General features: G+C 45.0%; 1 protein-coding gene across 1 annotated transcript in view; it reads left to right on the top strand.

Moving 5' to 3' along the window:
* The first annotated feature begins 945 nt into the window (after nucleotides 1–945).
* The window catches only part of rspo2 (R-spondin 2), a 57,893-nt gene continuing 38,834 nt past the window's right edge, over nucleotides 946–20,004 (top strand). Inside the window, exons 1-2 of the mRNA XM_031576659.2 lie at nucleotides 946–1,853; nucleotides 2,167–2,531. Coding sequence (XP_031432519.1) covers nucleotides 2,432–2,531 — 100 coding nt within the window. The 5' untranslated portion in view covers nucleotides 946–1,853; nucleotides 2,167–2,431. The remainder of the gene's footprint in view (nucleotides 1,854–2,166; nucleotides 2,532–20,004) is intronic.

A 20,004-nucleotide genomic window follows, 5' to 3' on the forward strand; every position in this document is an offset into this window, starting at 1 on the left:
GATGGCTTGGGTTTACAGATGTTCTTCTCTGGACTGATGACTGAAGAATAGTCTCCAGACCTCTCAAAGGTAAAAATATAATAGATTATATAAAACATATTTTATTGTGAAATATAGAGGAATTCATATTTCCATTACCATTTTAAAAAGCTTAGACTTAAAATGGGCATATTCAACCGCCTGAAACTGAGGGGAACCCTTAATCTAATCTCAATCATGACTCATCTGAACTGCCAGAGAGATGAGGACGGTGGTGCGTTGAGCTGACGTAGTGCCTGTCGGCTGCGCCATGACGACACCTTACACTTAACCCGGTGGCTGTCTTGCTACTGTCGATTTATTTGTGTATTTTTGGACCACACTGGAATATTACGTCACATTCAAACTTCGAGACTGCGTGATATGCTATGATGTGCGTAAAAAATACAAAAAAAAAAAAAAAAAAAACTAAAAGATGAAGTGCCACACCTAGTGGTCGATAGGGGTACCGCATTGGGCGGCTGGATATCCATTTTAATAGAACTACAGAGGAGCAACACATGGGTTTGGTGAGCTAATGTGTGAACTCCCATTTTGGTTGAACGCAGAAGTATCATCAAAATATTAGGAAGTCATCGTTCAGAGTCTATGCACAGTCCATGGGACTTTACCATGTGTGGTGTCTGACCACGTGACAGTAGCCTATACTACAGGATAGAAGGGATCAATGCAATAGCCTATTAGAATTTATGACCTACACCTTTGCAAAATCGTAGAAACAAAGCATGTCTCCATGTTGCGCAGAGGTGTTGAATGGAAAATCCAATAATTAGGATTTTGTTGTAGGCCATCATGTTTATCTTGAGTGACGAGAGTTTAGCTATTAAGATGTTATTAAAAAGTAATAATTTCAAGAAGTGAAGTTCATAATTGAAAATTTCTAGAGACTATAGGACACCTAAATGAACAACTCTGGTGGGCTCCCACATTAAGAGGGGCCTGTTTCGAAATTGCATGGCAACATTGCCTTGTAAAAGGCAGCCTTTAAAGGCATGCCATTTACACGACACCACTAATGCAGCTCATAGGTCTAATAAAATGTGTGAATATCAACTACAGTTCATGTCACCAGGTGTCCCTTACCGCCATCTGAAGTATTTCCCTTATACAATATGTGATGTAACCTTATCTTTTTTGTAACTCTGCCCTGTATAGCCAACAATTTACATAGAGACGACTAGATTTGAGGAAAATCCCGCCGCTCTTTGAAAGAACTAAGTTGGGTCAAAATCTGAGCACCGCACTAGGACCCTGAGGAGGCTTTGTGGTAGCCTATCGTACCAATCCAGCGGGCTAAATTGCATGTGTCATCTTCGAAATTCTAAATAAGACGAAAAAAAAAACCTCTCCACTCTGGCCAAGGAGTCTTCAAACTCGAAAAGCCCAACAAGATCTTCAGGGCTCCACGTGACAGGAGCGGCTATATAGAAAAAGCAACACCAAGCATCAGGACCAGTAGGCTACTGCCACTACAAGTCAACCGGAGCAGATGCTTAGGATCAAGAGCAATCTACACTGACTCGTGAAAGCATTCCGCATACATTTCAGTCACGATGTACTATTGGTGAACTCGCTTCAGTAGGTTACAACGAGGCGAACTTCTCTCCATGTGTAGGTTTACCGGAGTGTGCTCAAAGGAGGTCTTTCCAAAGAGGGCGAAAGATTGCGATATGAACGGATCTCTGCTGTTTTAAGACTAACTTTTTGTTTGACTAAAATCCAAGAGTGATGTTTTATGTTCCAGTCCAGCTCTGGCACTCTGAAGGAACTTAACTTTACTTTACAGTGAGCACAGTAGACTTCTCTTCATGCAGGTATTTGCTCCGCACCGTTTTATCTTGCACGCAGCATCTGATGTGTTGAGCGCTTCGGAGATGTTGACTTGTGGCAAGCTACAGGAACATTTTAACGTTTTGCATTCATTTATTGCCAAGCTCTTTTGGCCAAAGCGGAAAGTCAGGGACACACGTGTTTAATTGTTTTAGCGTCAATTTTCTTCTACGCATTTACATACAATAAACAATCGCAACTCTTTGAATAAAGTAACCTATTCATTCGGAGAAATGTGTTGATCGTATCACCAGCGTGTGCTGCCCGAATAACAGCGTGTTATCTTTCTTTCCACAGCTTAAAAGGAGGATACTTTCGATTGAGAATTTCCACGATCTTCATAAAATGACATTATCCAGCGGTGAGAAATTATGCCGCTACTCGTCTAATGTGTGACACGTTGGGATCTAGTCTAGTTTTCAACTCCTGGTCCCTTGTTGGGAGGAAAACGGTGTATTTAAAAACAAAATCACGTCTGAGGATTTAGAAGAGTGATTCGGAGAAGTCCCATCATAGCACCTTGGTACTTCTGATTTGAGTCGGGAGAACAACAACCGTCCAGATGCAGTTTCGACTTTTCTCCTTTGCCCTTATCGTGTTGAACTGCATGGAGTACAGCCACTGTCAGACGCAGTCGCATCGCTGGAGACGGAACAAAAGAGGTAAGATTTTGTGTCTTGAAAGTAAACTAGACTTTCCTGCTGCATCCCTGGCTAGAAATCACTTTGCTCCGGTTAATTGAGTGTTGTTGAATCAGAATTATTGGTTATGCCAGAGAGTCTAGCCTACATTAAAAGAGAAAAACTATGTTGGAAAATGCAGTTTGTAGGTTAGGATGAAACAGTGATTTATGTCTTACTACGGTTGCAGTCATGTGGGCAAATAAGTATACATAGGTGATGTTGAGAGAAGTAGAGATGCTTTATGATTGGGTTGCTGTTGTAGTTATTATTATTATTTTTTTTTAGATTAAACTGAAAATTGGCTGTCACTGACATGGCATTTTGTCGGACGCATTTATACTGGCAAATGGAGCATAACCTGACCATAAAAATGTAGGCCTACGTATCGTTATTAACATAACTGAGACATGACATTCTTGACTGTGCCCTAGGTTTGCCGTATTCATTTCTCGTAAATGCGCTTCTGGAAGTGAGCCTCTCCAGATGATATCATGCCCTCTTATGATAATAGGAGGTGCAATAAGACCAAAGACGCCGTAAAGCGACAGATCAGATATCCTAATCGATTCCGTTGCTGTCGCGGGGAACGTTTACAAATGGCATACATGTCTCCTGACCTCTCCAGCTGCCCTTTAAGCGAAATGTAACACGACCCAATTACCTTTCCCTTAATACGTTTAATTGATAGGCCACTTGTAAATTACTGTTGTCGTTAAATTCTAATGTCAGGCCATTTGGTATGGTTGTTTGTAAAATCAGTTATGTTAGGCTATTTTCACTCTGCAAATTGCATACATAATGCCCCCCTATTTGGACTGTATTCATATTCTCACACTAGGTGCGACATAAGATCACCTGTTTTGGCAGGCTAAAAATGTGTGTTTTGCAAAGATAGCCAATATCACTAATGATTCGCTTACAGCCAAAAATTGCGCATAAGAAAATATTGCCTCAATGACGTTTGAGTTGTCTACTTGAAAATTAAGTTTGGGTTGAAGGCAATAGGGAAGCGCTTAAGTGTCGTCCGTGCATCTGAACTTCTGAGGGGTAGTCTTTAAGTTAAGGTTTCAGCTGAGAGACCATGATGTTAAAATATGTCTGGACGCTTGGTGCCAACAAAGGATTTACTGCGACTAATTTAATGTGGAATAAAACCCGGGCTAGACAGCAAAACATCTCGGTACAGCCATGGAGCGTGGCATATAGGGGACGGGATGTTGGAAGTCACCTCATGAATAGATGTTACTTGCCCCTCCCCCCTCCCACTGTCATTTGAATTGGCCTTCATCACTAGTTAAGCTGCTTTTAATTGATCTCATAGGCCATGATTGATTTTTGAACAGTTGAAACACCCATAACAATCGTCACTTGGAAAGCGTAGGGATTAGGTCTCTCCTCAGTAAATAGTGGGGCGCACTGTGATTCGCCACCAACCAGTCATTAGGCAGCGCCTGGTGTTTGCAGTCCAACTGATCCCTCTCAGCCACAGAGATTATTGAGCCCTAGATCCTCATTTCAAATAGGGAGGCTGGGGTGTAAGATACAGGGCTTCTATTGATTGTAACGGTAAATTACGGAATTTAGGGTAAAGAAATAATGCACCGTTTTTGAAAAACGCATAATCAAGTTTAAAAGTGACCTGCGAGAACGGTTCCATTCTCTTTTTTTATCAACCAGTTTTTAGTAAATTATTAATGCGTAGGCAATCGTACATTCAATCGTATGCACGCCATACCAGAGGGAAACCTCCGCAGAGGCTGCAAGCCCACCCCTACCCATCTGCAAATAATCAGGCAATCACTGCGGGGTACTGGCACACACACATACGTTTTCTGGCCCACTGTTTTTCTACGAGGATTGTGTGATCTCAGCTACTCCATAACATAATTTTCTTAATGGGATCAAACTGGCTGGTGTAGGTGAACCATAGTTACGTTTTGAGGGGTGTTTAAGAAACTGTGAGTGACTTCATGTAAAGGTGTGTACTGCAAAAGAGTGAGAGTATGAGTGAGAGAGAGAGGTTAATTTATACTTATGACCCAGAGACACCAGTAAGTCAAGTCCATGTTCTGTAAAGCTCCCTGAATCACAGAAACTGACTACAATAGACCCTCACTTAAAGCCCTGTGAATCATATATAGTGTCTGACACAAACTGTTTTTTTTCCTTTTGGGAAGGAGGGGGTGAGAATGAAGGTGGTTAGGTGGGCTGGGGGGGGTTCTCTATTCCCGTTGTTTCGGGTGAAATATGTAAGCCAAAAGCGACATTTAACATGCGGTGGCAAGCAGCCAAGCCTGTAGGTTTTGCTTCCTTCCTTTACTTATCATGCTCATTGAGAGAAGCATGTGCGGTGTGTGAACGAGAGCCCCGTTGCTCCGATAGACTCTGAAATACACCATTTCCCCCACCCTCCTTGTTACCCTCAAGGTTCCTGTGACAGCTTTATATACAGTCGCCCTGGCAGGCTTTCGCACAGAGACCAGACCCAATCAGTCTGAAGCACCCGGCCTCAGACTCATTTGGTGCCGCATATGAATTGGCCACACATTTGGCCCCATTGACCGCAGTGCATTGCACGTACATAGAGCAAAATCCCATAGCCTCATACACAGCTGTAGATATGTTTACATTGAAGGTATTGTGTTGGCTGGGAACAGCGGAGCCCTCCGTGCTAGTCCCCAGCACGATGAGTTTGTGGTCAGCCAGAGAAAATGGGCGTTTTTGCTTGTTTAATGAGCAGTGCTATCATCTTCAGTGATGAGGGGAAAAGGAGACTTTCGGCAGGGTTTACAGGGTCACGCATGCACATTCATGCACGCACGCACGCACGCACACACACACACACACACATATACGTGCACACACACACATGTAAACATACATACACACAGTAAATGGCCCAACACAGCGCTGGGATCCCTCCTTGTTTTCTTGCTCTCTGGCTGAGTGGAGCAACAGTGGAAAAAAAGACATATTAAATTTACACCTCCTTACCCGCCACTCTGCCCTCTGCGGAGTGCCAAATCATGCCAACAAGCCCCCGCTATGATATCATTGCTCAATTCAAGGGTATTAGTTTCCATTTTTATTCTCAGGCTAATGATGCCACCTGCTGACTACATAAAAACCGAGGGGGCGCAGTGAGCACTGCCTCCCGCAGGAGAGCAGATTCTCCACGGGGCCGCGCAGATTGGCACAGGCCTCTTTTCACAAGGAGACGGAGCAGGCAAAGCCCCATATTTACTTTTTGTAACATTGATACAGTGTTGTTCTGAGAAGTGCCCTTCCTAGGAACTCAGGAGGCCAATGCGTATATATTTTGTATTGTACAAGTTGGTATGTTTTCGTTGCTGTCTTTAAGGTGAAGAGTTAGGCTTCCTGTTTAAAAAAAAAAAAAAAAAAGGTTATCATTCAGTTCAGAGAGTTCAATATTCAATAGCTGCGATAAGAGAATCACCTGAACGTCTAAATGGAACTATAGACATGAATACATGCTGTCAGCTCTTGCTTTTTTGACTTGATTATACCCTTGAACTCTTCAAATACTGAATAGTGATCATTCAGTTAGTTGTGATAAATACAGAACGTTGATGGGTCTGAGTGAGTCATGTATCAGAGGCTCTGAGCCATATCCTATGTGGCAGCCAAGCATGTTCTCTCTCTCTCTCTCTCTGTGAGTGTGAGAGAGAGAGAGACAGACAGTGAGAGAAAGAGAGAGAAAGAGACAGACAGACAGTGGGAGCGAGAGACGAGGAGAAACCGCAGCAATAAAACCCAGACCGGCAGGAAAGCAAGAGGATGGGTAAGAATGTATTGGTGTCGAGGGGCTGCTATCTATCTTGCATGTTAGATCAAGTCTCGTTCCAGTGTGTGCAGATTCGTAGCTGAACGGTTGAAGATATGCCACAGTTGTGTGAGTGTGTGCTCAGGATCTCAGAGGTCAGTTCAGCTTGGAGCTGTTTGTTAGTCAACTATCTCCAGACTGTAGCTGGGGTTTCTGTGTTTTAATATGGAAATGTAATGAGGTCTTGTTAAACATATGGTTTAGTTCAGTTCCAAAAGCAGTAAATGCACACACACACACACACACAACAGTATGTCCGTAGATGTCAGTGCCCCCCCCCCCCCTTCTCTCACACACACACACACTGTTCCACTCTCTTACTCTCTCTCACACACACTCTTCCACTCTCTTCCTCTCTCAGACACATACCGTATACACACTATACACACACACACACACACACTCATAACTGTTTTGTGAAAGCATTTAACGTCAGTCCTCAGGTTATGGGTGTAAGTGTTAATGTTGGATCCTGGGAGCTCTTTTCGGTGTGGTATTCTAGACTGATTGAGTGGCTGATGGGGAGACGGAATGATCCAAGAGTATTAGAACTTCTTTTTTTTTTTGCCACTTTGCGGAAAAAGTGAGATGGTGCTGCTGATGGCTTGCTTTTGATTGAGAGTTTTCACTTGGTCCTCTCTCTCCCTTGCATTAGTGTGTGTGTGTGTGTGTGTGTGTGTGTGTGTGTGTGTGTGTGTCTAACTGTAAAAGAGAGGCTATATGTACACTTGCTGTGTGTGTATGTGTGCACACCTATACTCATTTCCCACTTCTTATATGCACATATGTATCTATTTGTATGCATCCCATATCACCTGTATATCACCTGTATGTGCAGAGAGTCAGGATTAAGTCATGTCTTCCACACTGCTCCGTAGAGTGAACCTATCAAGTCTCATCCCTGTCATTGCTTATTGGGAGTGCCCAACACAGTGCTCCCCTGTACAGAACAGGCAGCGGAAAGAGAGGAGGGTCCCAGTGTGGAATGGCATTAGTTCCACTCCAAAGGAAGAAGTGCACACAACAGAGAGAGAGTGTATTAGAGAGGAGAAAGAGAGAGAGAGAGAGAGAGAGAGAGAGAGAGAGAGAGAGATAGAAAAGGAGGGAGGGAGCAAGAGAGGGGAAGGGAGTAGCAGGTAGAGATGGAGAATGTTCCAGAGAAAGAGGCAGAGCAGGAGGGTGACATCACTGAGAGGAAGGGGAACGGGCGAGATAAGAGTGAAAGAATGACAGAGAAAGCTCAGGAGAGAGGGATAGGAAGAGGTAGCGGGAGAACATATTTGTGGAGATCAGTTGGAGATGGCTGAATGTGAGCTCCATCACCTGAGAGGGATTAAAGCACACAGAGCCCCCTGACCTGGGCCTGGAGCTAGCGCAGAGGAGCACAGCGGAGCATGGAGAAGCGCAGAGGAGCGCAGAGGAGCACAGCGGAGCATGGAGGAGCGGAGAGGAGAGCAGAGGAGCGCAGCCGTCAGAGGGACTCCACTCAGCTCCTCAACTCCCATTTCCTGCTCCAGCCTCGGCCGGCCCATGACTTATGAGTGTGCAAATGTGCTTTAGTGTGCATGAGCGTGTGCACCTGGTTTCCCATGGTCACGACTGTCCATTTTGGTTAGTGTGTGTGTGTGTGTGTGTGTGTGTGTGTGTGTGTGTGTGTGTGTGTGTGTGTGTGTGTGTGTGTGTTTGTCTTTTACGCCAAAGCCTGTTTTGCCAATTTTGACAGAGCATTTGGTACCAAGATTTATCTGAACATTAGTGGGTAGATCAACTTTGTCTCCCTCATAAATCCCCTGTCCAAACAAGCAACATTCATATTACCTTTTATGGTATGTCAAGCAAATTCATTTGTTCTATTTCCAGGGCATTGATGAGGAGTGTGCTCATGGATCTGCATTCTTTGATTGGGAACACTACTAACACATGCCAAGGCAGTTCAGAAGCTTAGATAAAAACAAAGTGGCAGGTCAAGAGCGAAATTGCGGATTCAGCTTTCCCCATATATCTCGACGCTGATTTATGTTGTGGCATTCCGTTATGCAGCAATACTTACGGGAATTACTACGGGAAAAGAAGCCTGTAGCTTTTACATATAGAGACAATGTCTTTCAGAGTTCTTTATGGGATCATTACTTGTGTTGGTACCTCGACGAGACATGTTTTTGACAGGTTTGTTCCCTGATAAAGGTTAATCAATGGGACGGGACAGGCTTAGGCCTCATGGTGATGCATTTTCTTTCCTCTTCTGTCTGCATTGAACAACAGGACAGGACGCCAATTCTTGAGGCTTAAAAGCCAGGCAACTGATTGTCTCTATAGTGGAACACCAACAGTGCTTTGAGCAAAAGCCTCATTGAGGTTTTGTGAGGCTCTGCATGACCCTGTGTAGGTGATCTGTTTCTGGTTTCCTTTGTTTTCATCTAAGAAAACAACGGGCTGTACCCCACCCACCCCCCACCCCGGCAAACCTAGTTAACGCTAATTTGTTTAAACAGACCCACAGATTTTTCATTCAGATTTGTTGTGGCGCAGCACTCCTTAACAAACAGGCTTGCTCCCTCTCCAGCCATTGTTTCGTGTGGGACATAGGCTGGGGGAGATTTTCGATATGCGCCATTTGAGAATGCCCATTTTGTAACACCTCCATACTTTTCCATTTGTCACGTCATGACATAGAAACATTTATTGTATGAGAGAGAGAGAGAGTGTCCATAAGTGTGTGGATGTGTTTTTTTTTCTTCTTCTTTTTCTTTTTTTTTTCATTTGAGAATCCTCAAGGGGATGTTCTCTTCCACCCTCAATCATTGTCATCAGAGGATCCCATGTGCTGGCAGTGCTAAATGCCAAACAGATGGTTTTCTTTCAGGCCACATTTTACCACACTGTAAAAGCTCATTTTCGGAAATGTGAAATAAAATGGACTTATTATATGAATCTTATAATACACTCCATATTTCCCCATGGTGATTGGAAACTCTCGCGCTATAGACAAAAGGTCCAGTGTCCCTGAGCAGGAGGGAGATGGTGCTAACCTTTACCTGCGTTGTTCCCTCAATGGTGTGCCCCCCTAAAGCAATTATACCTTAATATGTTTTCTTATAAAGCTACTAAATATGGCCGGCCGGTTTCGTTCGATACCCTCGAGTTTATTGAGCCATAAAAAATTTGAATGTGGGACTTGTTTCCAAGCGGCTGTGCATAAAAACAACATTGTTTAAATCGTTTTAAAAATAAGAGGCTGAGTCACACAATGGTCTGGCAGGTAAGGTTAGCCCCTGAGAGTGAGTGAGTGAGTGAGTGAGAGAGAGAGGGAGGGAGGGAGTGCGAGGGGGAGGGAGGGAGGGAGAGAGGGAAAGGGAGTCAGAGCGCCGTCCATTGTTGTTCTAACCCCTGTTTTTAAGACTTTCATTTTCCCTCTTTAAGCTTCGTTGCACCTCTGCCAGTTCAGATTTTGTGAGCGGGGTTGTTTGTGTTGGTTCCCCCTGCCACTGGACGTGATGCTCGCTGAAAGCAGGAATTTGCCTGTGTGCGTGGCTGCAAGTTGACCAAGTAAGAAAAGGAACTGATGATTAAATGTGTACCTCCATGAAAGCCAGGCAACAGGGAGACTGCACACCTCTCCACCAGGGTCAGATTTCCTCAGAAGGCGCAGAGCATAATGATTTCAGATCAACAGTGCGAGCGCTCGTTAATTAAGAAACATAGCCTAAACAGGCTTCGTTTGTGGTTGAGTCTCACATCTTTTCTTAGATTTATTGAGAGCAAAACTACCCTCATTATATCTCTTGGGCCCGACATTCATTCTTTTTTGGAGCTGCAGCGGGGTGCTTTCCTCGAAGTTGCAGGTTATTAGCACCCCCCCCCCCCCCCCAGAGTGGCCTGAGGGTGACCCCCTCACGACCTGGCGGTGCACACACACCCCCCCCCCCCCCCCACCCCATCTTTAAACTCTCACCCCATCGTGGCCAAGAGTCATCGAGTGAGTGGGACAGTGGAGGCAGGGAAATGGGGTGCTGGCTGAGATGCCATGGCAGGTTAAAGAACATAATAGGGCCTTTCCGAGTGCCTGTCCCCAGAATTTTGCAATGTCTCACAGCTTCCCTTTTTGACTGTGTTAAAGCAAGCTTTACTAGGCTCTGATTTCTGTCTGTCTGTTAGCCATTTCCCTGCCGGTCTTTCCCTGTGCGTGCCGTTGTGTACCTACTTATGATCGATCTGCGAGGCCCTGTAACACGAGCCCTGGAGGACCCTACACACACACACAACCACACACACACACACACACACACACACACACACAACCACACACACACACACACACACACACACACACACACACACACACACACACACACACACACACACACACACACACACACACACACACACACACACACACACACACAGGGCGAGAGGCAGGCGTGTGGAGCTTGTCTCCACCAACTGATGGATATTTACATCCATGCCTACACAAATCGCTGCGACAACAACAAGGAGGGCCGGGACATTTATGGCAGTGGGGTAGGGTTGGGGGGATTTTGGGATAGGGATGGGGTTTGGAGTGGAGGGTGGGGGCTGCTGTGATCTTAGGAGCTGCATTGCTGCCACCCCCCCCCCCCCCCCTCCAGCCTCTAACACTCGACAGATGGACAGGCCTCCTTCTTCCTCCTCCTGCCTTTATGGGACCTCTCATTATGCTTACACACCACATCAAAATAAGCGTGCACAGCGTGCAATGCCTTCGGTATGGGGAGGAAGTGAGCTGGTCAGACGCCGTTAACAGTCTCATTGTGCTGCTCCGTTTGCACGGAGTGCGGAGGCCACGGATTCATCAGAGGTGCCCAGTCCCTGCCCCCAAGCCCTCCTGTCGTGACCCAGCCCCACCCCGGGTCTCAGACTCTAGACCCTAGGCGAGAGGGAGGGGGAGTGAAGGCCGGTCCACTCGCCCCCGTGGAACTCAGAAGCCCTGGTGATGGTGCTGGTGTGGTTTCAATCAGGCCCAGGCATGGCAATCATTAGAGTGCACCAGTACTGAGCTCATTGTCTCTCTTTCTCTCTCTTTTTCTCTCTCTCTTCCTCGCATGCTCTTGCCTTCAGTCTCCTCTCTCTCTCTCTCTCTCTCCTTCTGTCTCTCATGTCCTCTGGCTCTCCTTCCCCCTACTGTCTCTGTCACTCTCCCTCCTTTAGCACCCCTCTCTCTCTCCCTCTCTCTCTCTCTCCACCCTCCACTCTGGAGGAAGTGAGTGTGTCACAGATGTTCAGGGGGGCTCTGCAGGTCACGCGCACTGGTTAGTCCATCCTGATCCACGTGCTGGCAAACCACCAGCTTAGCACAAACAGGAGCCAATTATCAGGAGAAGTCTGGTGCATTCATCAGGTTTTCTATACTCACAAAATAAGTCGAGCTATTTTTTTGACTGCGTTGAAAGAAAGACGACACTAATTACATTATGGAACGGGGGAGAATATTCAGAGCCATTTGTGGAGTCGTTATGAGTAAAACATGGCCATGGCCAGCTAAGCCCAGTCATTGACAAGCAGTCACTTAATGTTCAGCGAGACCCTCCTATCATTTCATTTCATTTCATTTAGCAGACGCTTTTATCCAAAGCGACTTACATATGTGCGACTTACAATGTATACACATTTTACATTTACACTGATGGCACACTTCACATCAGGAGCAATTAGGGGTTCAGTGTCTTGCTCAAGGACGCTTCGACAGGGAATCGAACTAGCAACCTTCTGATTACTAAACGACTTCTTTACCTCCTGTACCACTGTCGCCCCTATCAGTGTTGGAGGTACTGTAAGGAGTTCCTCAGAGACCTCAGAGAGTGATCAGCAGTGATTGTGTGGTTGTGGTCATTGCTGTTGTCCTTGGTGACTAAAGAGCATTATTCTTTTGGGTGTTCTAGTCTGGCGGCCCGCCAAGTAAGACTGAGAAAGGAAACGTGAAGGAACAAGGAAGAAGAAGAAAGTCGAGTTGGCTGTGCTTCGTAATCGGTTAAGCCTTAATTTTTTTATGCTGAGGGAGGGAATTCACAAGTCAAGTCGTGATTTAATATGCGTGTGGCCTCAAAACACATTTTTTAAGGTTCTTGGGTTTTTCTAAGTATGTTTTGTCACAGAGAACCTCAATTGTGGTCAGTGTATGTATTGTAAGTTTCTCCCCAGTCCCTCTGTCTCTTTCTCTCTCCCTTCTCTCTCTCTCTCACTCTCTCCATCTCACCCTCTTCCCTCCTCTCTCATGGGCTCTCTTGCTCACTGGGCTGGGGGGACCAGACCAGACAGTGGAGCAAGCCTGCGGTAGGGAAAGAGCGCGAAAAGAAAAAGCGAAGAAAAAAAAGAAATCCATTAACATTTTTCAAATTCCTCCACCCCTTTTTTTTTTTTCTTCTTCAGTTATGCACTTGTGTTACATCTTGGCTGACTTCTCCTCAACTCCGTATTATTTTATTTGAACCGGTTCCAAGTCTCCTGAGCACGCTGTCTTGCCCTGCATAAACATCTGTCACTGCGTGTAGCCATAAGTAATAGGTGTGCGCAGGCAGGGGTCACATGCAGTTTGAGAGCTAATGGGTTTAGCCGCGCCTGTGAGCCGCGGTGCCAGCATGCTACGGGAGCAGGGTCAAAATGATACGGACGTGTTGATTGTTATTGATGACGATTATAGATTAAGGTTTACATTTCCTGCAGCTGATAATTGATCTAATACGAGCGCTCGCCATAGTTAAACCTAAAGTGATAATGATGACGTGATAGGAGTGACAGGTTCACGCTTGTTGTTTAACCCGGCAGAGCCTGGCACCAGCAGCGCAGAGGCCACAGGCTCGGATCCAAAGGCGTGGAAGACCTGATACCTCCCATGAACGCATCCAGGAGTTTTACATGCTGTTATGTGTTTGTTTGATTCCTGAGGGGGGGGGCATATTGTGTGTTAATCCTGCTAGTTCATAGCTCGTTAGGTCCTTTGGGCAAGTTCCATGCAATACCTGAGGAATGACTCCAGTTTATATTTCCTTCATATTAGCGGCCAGCGTCGTTACATGCATTCATTTTGATATTGTGAAACCCAGGGGAAAACCATATGAAGAGGCAGGCATGCCACACACAATGAGGACCGAGACTGGGTAACAAACACAATGCCTCTGTCATGAGATGGGATAGAGCTAGCCAGTAAACTGCAATCCAAACCCTGATCAAGTGATGTTTTTTTTTTTCATGTGGTTGTGATGTGCTGATAAAACAGGGTTATGACTGGGAAGCAAGGATCTGGTGATGGGAGATAGAGTACTTGGAGGGTAGAGTGAACATTACATAGCTGTGTCTTAACTCGTACCCTGCTGTGGTAGGTATTGCTGGAGAGGGATCTAAATAAAACCTTGTTTGTTGCTTATTTGTAATGTAAGTAAGTGTAAGGACCAGGGCGTGTGTTCACCTGCCTGGCTGTGTTGTAGAATGAGGGTATACTTCCTTGTAAGGATGTGGGTTTCACGCCACCCATCTTCCAGGGATACGACACCCTTCTGAGGAATTGCAACCTCATTCACATAATGAACGCCTCAGACTTTTGACCCAATATGGATGTGCAGAGATGCTTTAAGAGCATTTTCATCCCCCCCCCCCCCCCCCCCCCCCCCCAATTATTATAATATCAATAGTATCAAGTGCTTTCTTAAAACAAGTTAAACATTAAAAGTGTGCCTTGGGTAAAATGTTTATGTTTTTTGGGTAATGTTTGGGTAAAACATCAAGTCCGTTTTTGGTCCTTTTGTTCTGTTATTCTGATTTGAATACGCATGTATGGTTGGCACAAGTTAAGCCTTAAATGATAATGACAATACATTATACATTAAGACAAAAATTATGGAAGGTTTAAAAACATGAAAACATTTTTTCTCTTGGGCATAATTTATAGAAAAACCTTTTTTTTTTTTTTAAAAGCAACTTAGTGACAAAACCTTCAGAAACTGAGAGTGAGTCAATGTGTTGCATACAGAAACTCCCTCCATCCCTCATAGATGAGGCTGATTCAGTGGAGTACAATGGACTCGTCCTGCAGCACTGCATATTGGCAGATCAGACATGTCCATTGACGACGTGACCTCTTATTCCATGTGGTTTAAATGTCACCATGCCTCATTTGCCACAACGGACTTAGCTAGACTAACTCAGCGAGACCTAGTGACCTACATTGTTAAGGTCAATGGTGGATGGTGGATGCAATGAGAGGTTGATTTTTTTGTATTATTGAATGCACAGGCTTGCATAGGCTACTTTGACAGATGCTTTCCCTTTCCTATTATAGGTCCCTCTAACAGTGATTCTCCTACAATATGTCAATAAGATATTTTTACGCCCTGTTTCATGAGCACTGTTTCACTTAGAGCTACTTACCCACTTTTAATCAATTAATGTAATGCTTAACATGTCAGTGTGTTAAAAAAGAAAGAAAGAAAGAAAGCTCTCACCCTCGGCCTTACCCGTTGTTACCCAGATGTGCTGGGGGAAGCCACGCTTGCTTGCTTGCTTGCTCGCTCACGCGCTCACGCGCTCACGCGCTCGTTATCTCCCTGTGTGTTAGTCAGTGATTGCACGGGGCTCTTCTCAATTAACTTCCTGCAAAAAAAAAAAAAAAAAAAAAAAAAAACGGGCTAGGTGCTGTTGCGCGACTCTCGTGTGACGGCTCAGGATGTTTGTGTAACTGAAGCCACGGTCTCGGGCTCGGCTCGTTTGAAGTCCGCTCGCCCCGCAGCCCGGGACCATGTGTGAGTGTGCGCGAGCGTGTCTCGCTCGGCACTCCCCTGCGGTGCGCTCCACTTTTGACCCTGCGGATCACTTGTGATCTCCCCCTCTGGCCGCAGGGGCGCGCGGGGGTGTGAGCTGGTGTCTTGTTAAGGGGTTAATGAGGTAGAACTGTGCGGCACGGTTCATGTTCACTCACACAAGCGGGAGGGGAGCCAGCAGGAGTTGCTCAGAGGTGTGCGAAGGAGCTGTTAGAGGAGCAGTGCCTGCTGTGTGTGTGTGTGTATGTCTCTATATCTATCTATGTGTGTGTGTGTGTGTGTCTATGTGTCTCTCTATCTATGTGTGTGTGTGTGTGTGTGTATGTGTGTGTGTCTATGTGTCTCTCTATCTATGTGTTTATGTGTCTATGTGTCTATCTATCCATGTTTGTGTGTGTGTGTCTATGTGTCTCATGATCTATGTGTGTGTGTGTGTGTGTGTGTGTGTGTGTCTACGTGTCTCTCTATCTATGTGTGTATGTGTCTACGTGTCTCTCTATCTATGTGTGTGTGTGTGTGTGTGTTTACAAGTCAGGGGGTACCTAACATCACAAGCTTTTAATGCCTTTTTTATCACCCATATGAAATTAAAATACATTCCACCTTCCTGTCAGTGCTGCATGCATAAACTGCAAATGTTTTGAATTAATGAAATTAATTTCAAAGAAATATATTTTTTATATATTATGACAATATACAAAATGAAATAAAATGAAATATAAAAAAAATCAGCATATTTTATTATAGTGTATGATGCTCCAAATGTATTCATTGAGGTCTATACCTTTCTCTGCTCACACGTCCATCAGGGACAGAGTGGACCAATATATCAGACAGGGGCATGAATCAATAGATGATGGTCTAAATGGAGAGCCAGTGTTTGAGATCCTTACATGCGCTGGTTCCTCACATGCGACTAAAGTGCAACTAAACATGTTCATTGGTCGCCCCGGTGTCCTCGGTCCCTCACAAGGACATTTAGCAGGTCTGTCTCTGTGTGTGTGTAGCGTTGTTTTATTCACCACCTCACCCCTACTGTGCTTCTGATTGGCTCTGATCCTGATATTCTTCTTCGCTAAATGCAGGTGGAGAAGAAAAAAACAAGGCATATGTGTATGGGTGAAACTGCTCCCTGTACCTCTCCTCGAACCGACCTACCAATCTTAAAATATACCGGTAATTCAAAATGAGAACTATTGATTGTTTTTTGCCTTGGGAAAAAGGCTGCGGTGCCGTTACACCTGTCCCTAGCCACGAAAGGCCCAGACCCGACCTCATCGGTGGAGGTAACCGCTCCACCGCTTGTCTCCCCGCTGGTCGCGTATCAGCGTTCCCGGCTTGTTGTTTCCAGGTTACTGAACTAAACTAGTAGGCAAGACATTAGTTAGCTCCGGGAAAGCCGGTTTGTAAGCTAGCTAAAATGACTGAGAAACATAGCTGACATTTAAACCAGGCCTGTTATGTTTGTTATGTTATGTAAAATAAAAATCTATTGTCTGAAGTCATTCTGTCTAACTTGTTTATTTTGACCGTGTAGGCTACCAGTAATGGAATATTAAGCTAGATAATCGATATTATGCTACATTAGCATATAAATTGAGCTGGTTGGAGAGGGTGTGACTTTCAGTTTTCGTTTCAGTTTTAAGTTTTAACATGAACTAGCATATGTTTTGAAGTTACTCTGTGAAATAAACCAATCCGTTTGGATTCGGTTAACCCAACATTGTAGGTCCAACTTATCCAGCGACTTGGTTAAAATAGCAATGTTATCCTATTTGAATGGACTAGGTTGACCCAGCATAGTTGGTGAGGCAACGGTCACTTGTCGTTTGTTGCTGTAAATTGCCAACTCTAATTGGAAATGAATGGCCAGACAGGATGATACTAACAGCGATTTTGTGACGAGAGACCATGGAAAGTTGATAAACTTCAGCAACTTGTAACAGTGACAGGTGAAATAACCGTTGGCGGGTACAGAGTTAAACTAATATTGAGGATTGAGGGCTACTACCGTTGGGCTCGAAGGATACCGTTGACTGACACGTGACTTCAACACAGATTTCCCCAATGGTTTACCCCAAGGAGACAACGTCCAGGACTTTGGGCCCAACAGCTTTGCGGAGCCCACACACAAAATAAGCCAAAATAAGGCCTTTTCGCAAAGAAAGGCTTGTCAAATTTCCGTGCCTCAGATATGATAAAACAGCCAACATAATGCATTTATTGCAAAGACTGCAGCCAGAGCATGGCTGGTAACATTAGCGTTAGCGGTCAGAGCATCAACGTTCTGAATTGAAACGTCAAAAAAGCCCAGCGTCTCCAAGAAACACCTCCTGTGCTGTGACAGATGCTGCCCCCCTTGCCTGCAGCGTCTCAGTGCAAGGTGCAATGGAAACAACTAAATGTAACACTCCTACAACTATTATCTACTAATTGAACACTGTAATGCAGCCAAAGAGCTACCTTTTACTACATTTATGAAAAGAACGGTTTAAATTGTAAGCCCAACCTAGAGCAACAACAACACTTCCTGTGCCCAGTTCATTGGCGTGATCTCAGACACAAAGACATCTGTTCAAATTGCGGATCTCAACGCTCATGTCATTCGTGATTGATGTTGATACAGACATTTCCACAGAGTAACATTTCAGGTAACACTCAAAATGACTGCGGCGCCAACATGTTTTTGGGTGCACCTAAATGCAATAGTTAGGCGTTCCAGTGCAAGCGATGTAAAGCGTTAGTGTGGAGCCCTGCTGCAGCGTCCTGATCCTCTGAGAGTGCTCTGCCGACGGCAGCACGTGGGACTCAATAACGGCACTTCCAGCCCATCCAGCCACAGGTGTGAAAATTAGGTGCGAGGTTTATGTGTGATAAATTACCAACAGGTGCGCTCGTTTGTGCCGCTCTGTTTCCCTCTCTTCTCTTCTTTCGCTCTGCAGCGCGCTCTCTCGCTCTCTCTCTCGCTCTCTCTCTCTCTCTCTCGCTCTCTCTCTCTCTCTCGCTCGCTCTCTCTCTCTCTCGCGCTCTCTCTCTCGCTCTCTCTCTCTCGCTCTTGCTTGTTTTCCCTTGCTCTCTCGCTCTTTGCATTTAAAAAAGAGAAAAGAAAAGAAAGAGGGAAATGTGTACCCTCCCAGGCTGAGAGGAATTCAAGGAGTGGAAAAGAAATGCATAGAATCCCCCCCCCCCCCCCCCCCCCCCTCCTTCTTTAAAAAAAAAAAAAAAAACTAAAGCTGGTAAGAAACATAAAACACATGTTTGTGTCTCCTCCTGCTCGCCCTGACTGAGGAAGTGCATCATGACGAATCACTGATTGCCCTCCCCATCGCTTCCCTCTGGACCAACCCTCCACATTCAGCGCCTGAAACCAATCACCTCTCTCTCTTTCTCTCTCTCTCTGTCGCCTAAGCTGGAAACACAACTAGGATGTTGTTACAATATGGCCATCATAGCATACTAATCTTCTCCGATGTCATGGTGTATTACAATACAGAAAGATGTCCTTAGCATATTCAGTTAACCAGTCAGTGAGGTGTTACCCAGAGCTGCATTGATATAATCAGCATAGGGTGGGTTTTCTGATAACAGTGAGGCTATTGTACCACTTATCTCCCAAACCCCTTCTTTAACACCAAATCCAGTTTTATGGTCAAACTGCAGGTCTAAGCTCCTCCGTGGGGTGTCTGTCAGTCAGCGTCACAGATGCTCACGGTTTTATTGTTCCTGTTTTAAGGCTTTAGATGTGTTGGGGTACTAAGGGGCCGTTTACACGGAGCCTGGATTGCCTGAATCCGGAAATAAATGTTTGCGGATCGGCCTCTCGTTTACATGAACCCGGCGGATTGGGTCACTGAATCCGCAACCTTTTGAATCCGGTCTCCAGAGTGGGTAGATTCGAACCCGCCAGCGGATCCGTGTTTGTGTAAACCCCCGATCCGCACACTTTCTAACCCGATGACGTAATTGCCCCACGTGAACCCCGCTGCGTCACTTCATAACAGCAACAAACATAAACTAAATCGATGTTTTTAAGAAGCTGGTTAGGAAAGGGATGACATTAACAAGCCATACTTTAATCTATCACTGTTTAATCTATTTGCATCAGACCATTGTTCAAAACAGGTTTTTAAAAGTGTCAGCAATAGCCTATGAGCAAATCTGACGTGAAAAGATTTTTATTAGAGACGGAAGTTTCAAAACGGGAACTTAACACAAACGAGGGTGATTCTAACTAGTCCTGTTTGAGTGCTGTGGTAACAGTGATTTCAGGTGGTAGTGAAGTCGTTCAGCAATCAGAAGATTGCTAGTTGGATCTCGACTTCTGTCTTCTGTCACTTTCTGCGCATGCTCCATGACGTCTTTACGGATTCAACAACTCCGCTCCGCTCCAGCGTTTCCTTGTAAACGCAGATTTTTCTTGACATGGCTCCGTGTGAACGAGATAAATAAAGGTACGGATCCAAAAATGTTTCCGGATTCAGGCAATGGAGGCTCCGTGTAAACGTAGACTACACTAAGACCGCTCTGGCTTTTAAATGATCTCCAAACAAAGATCTGAAGCACCCAAACACAGGAAATATGGTGAGAAATCCATTTATTGAGGACTTGCAGAAAGGCCCCAAAGCATTACCCAGTCTCAAGTTTTCCCATTGCATACACTATATATATATATATATATATATATATATATATATATATATTTTCACCTCAAGAGATGATTCTCTACAGCATTCCTTCCTGTAACGTGAACAACTCCAGGGTATGGGAAAGCCAATTGGATTGGATACGCATTCAACACCACAGGCGAACCTGGAATCCTCAT

Source organism: Clupea harengus, chromosome 11 (genome assembly GCF_900700415.2).
Source record: "Clupea harengus chromosome 11, Ch_v2.0.2, whole genome shotgun sequence".
NCBI classification, from domain to species: domain Eukaryota; kingdom Metazoa; phylum Chordata; class Actinopteri; order Clupeiformes; family Clupeidae; genus Clupea; species Clupea harengus.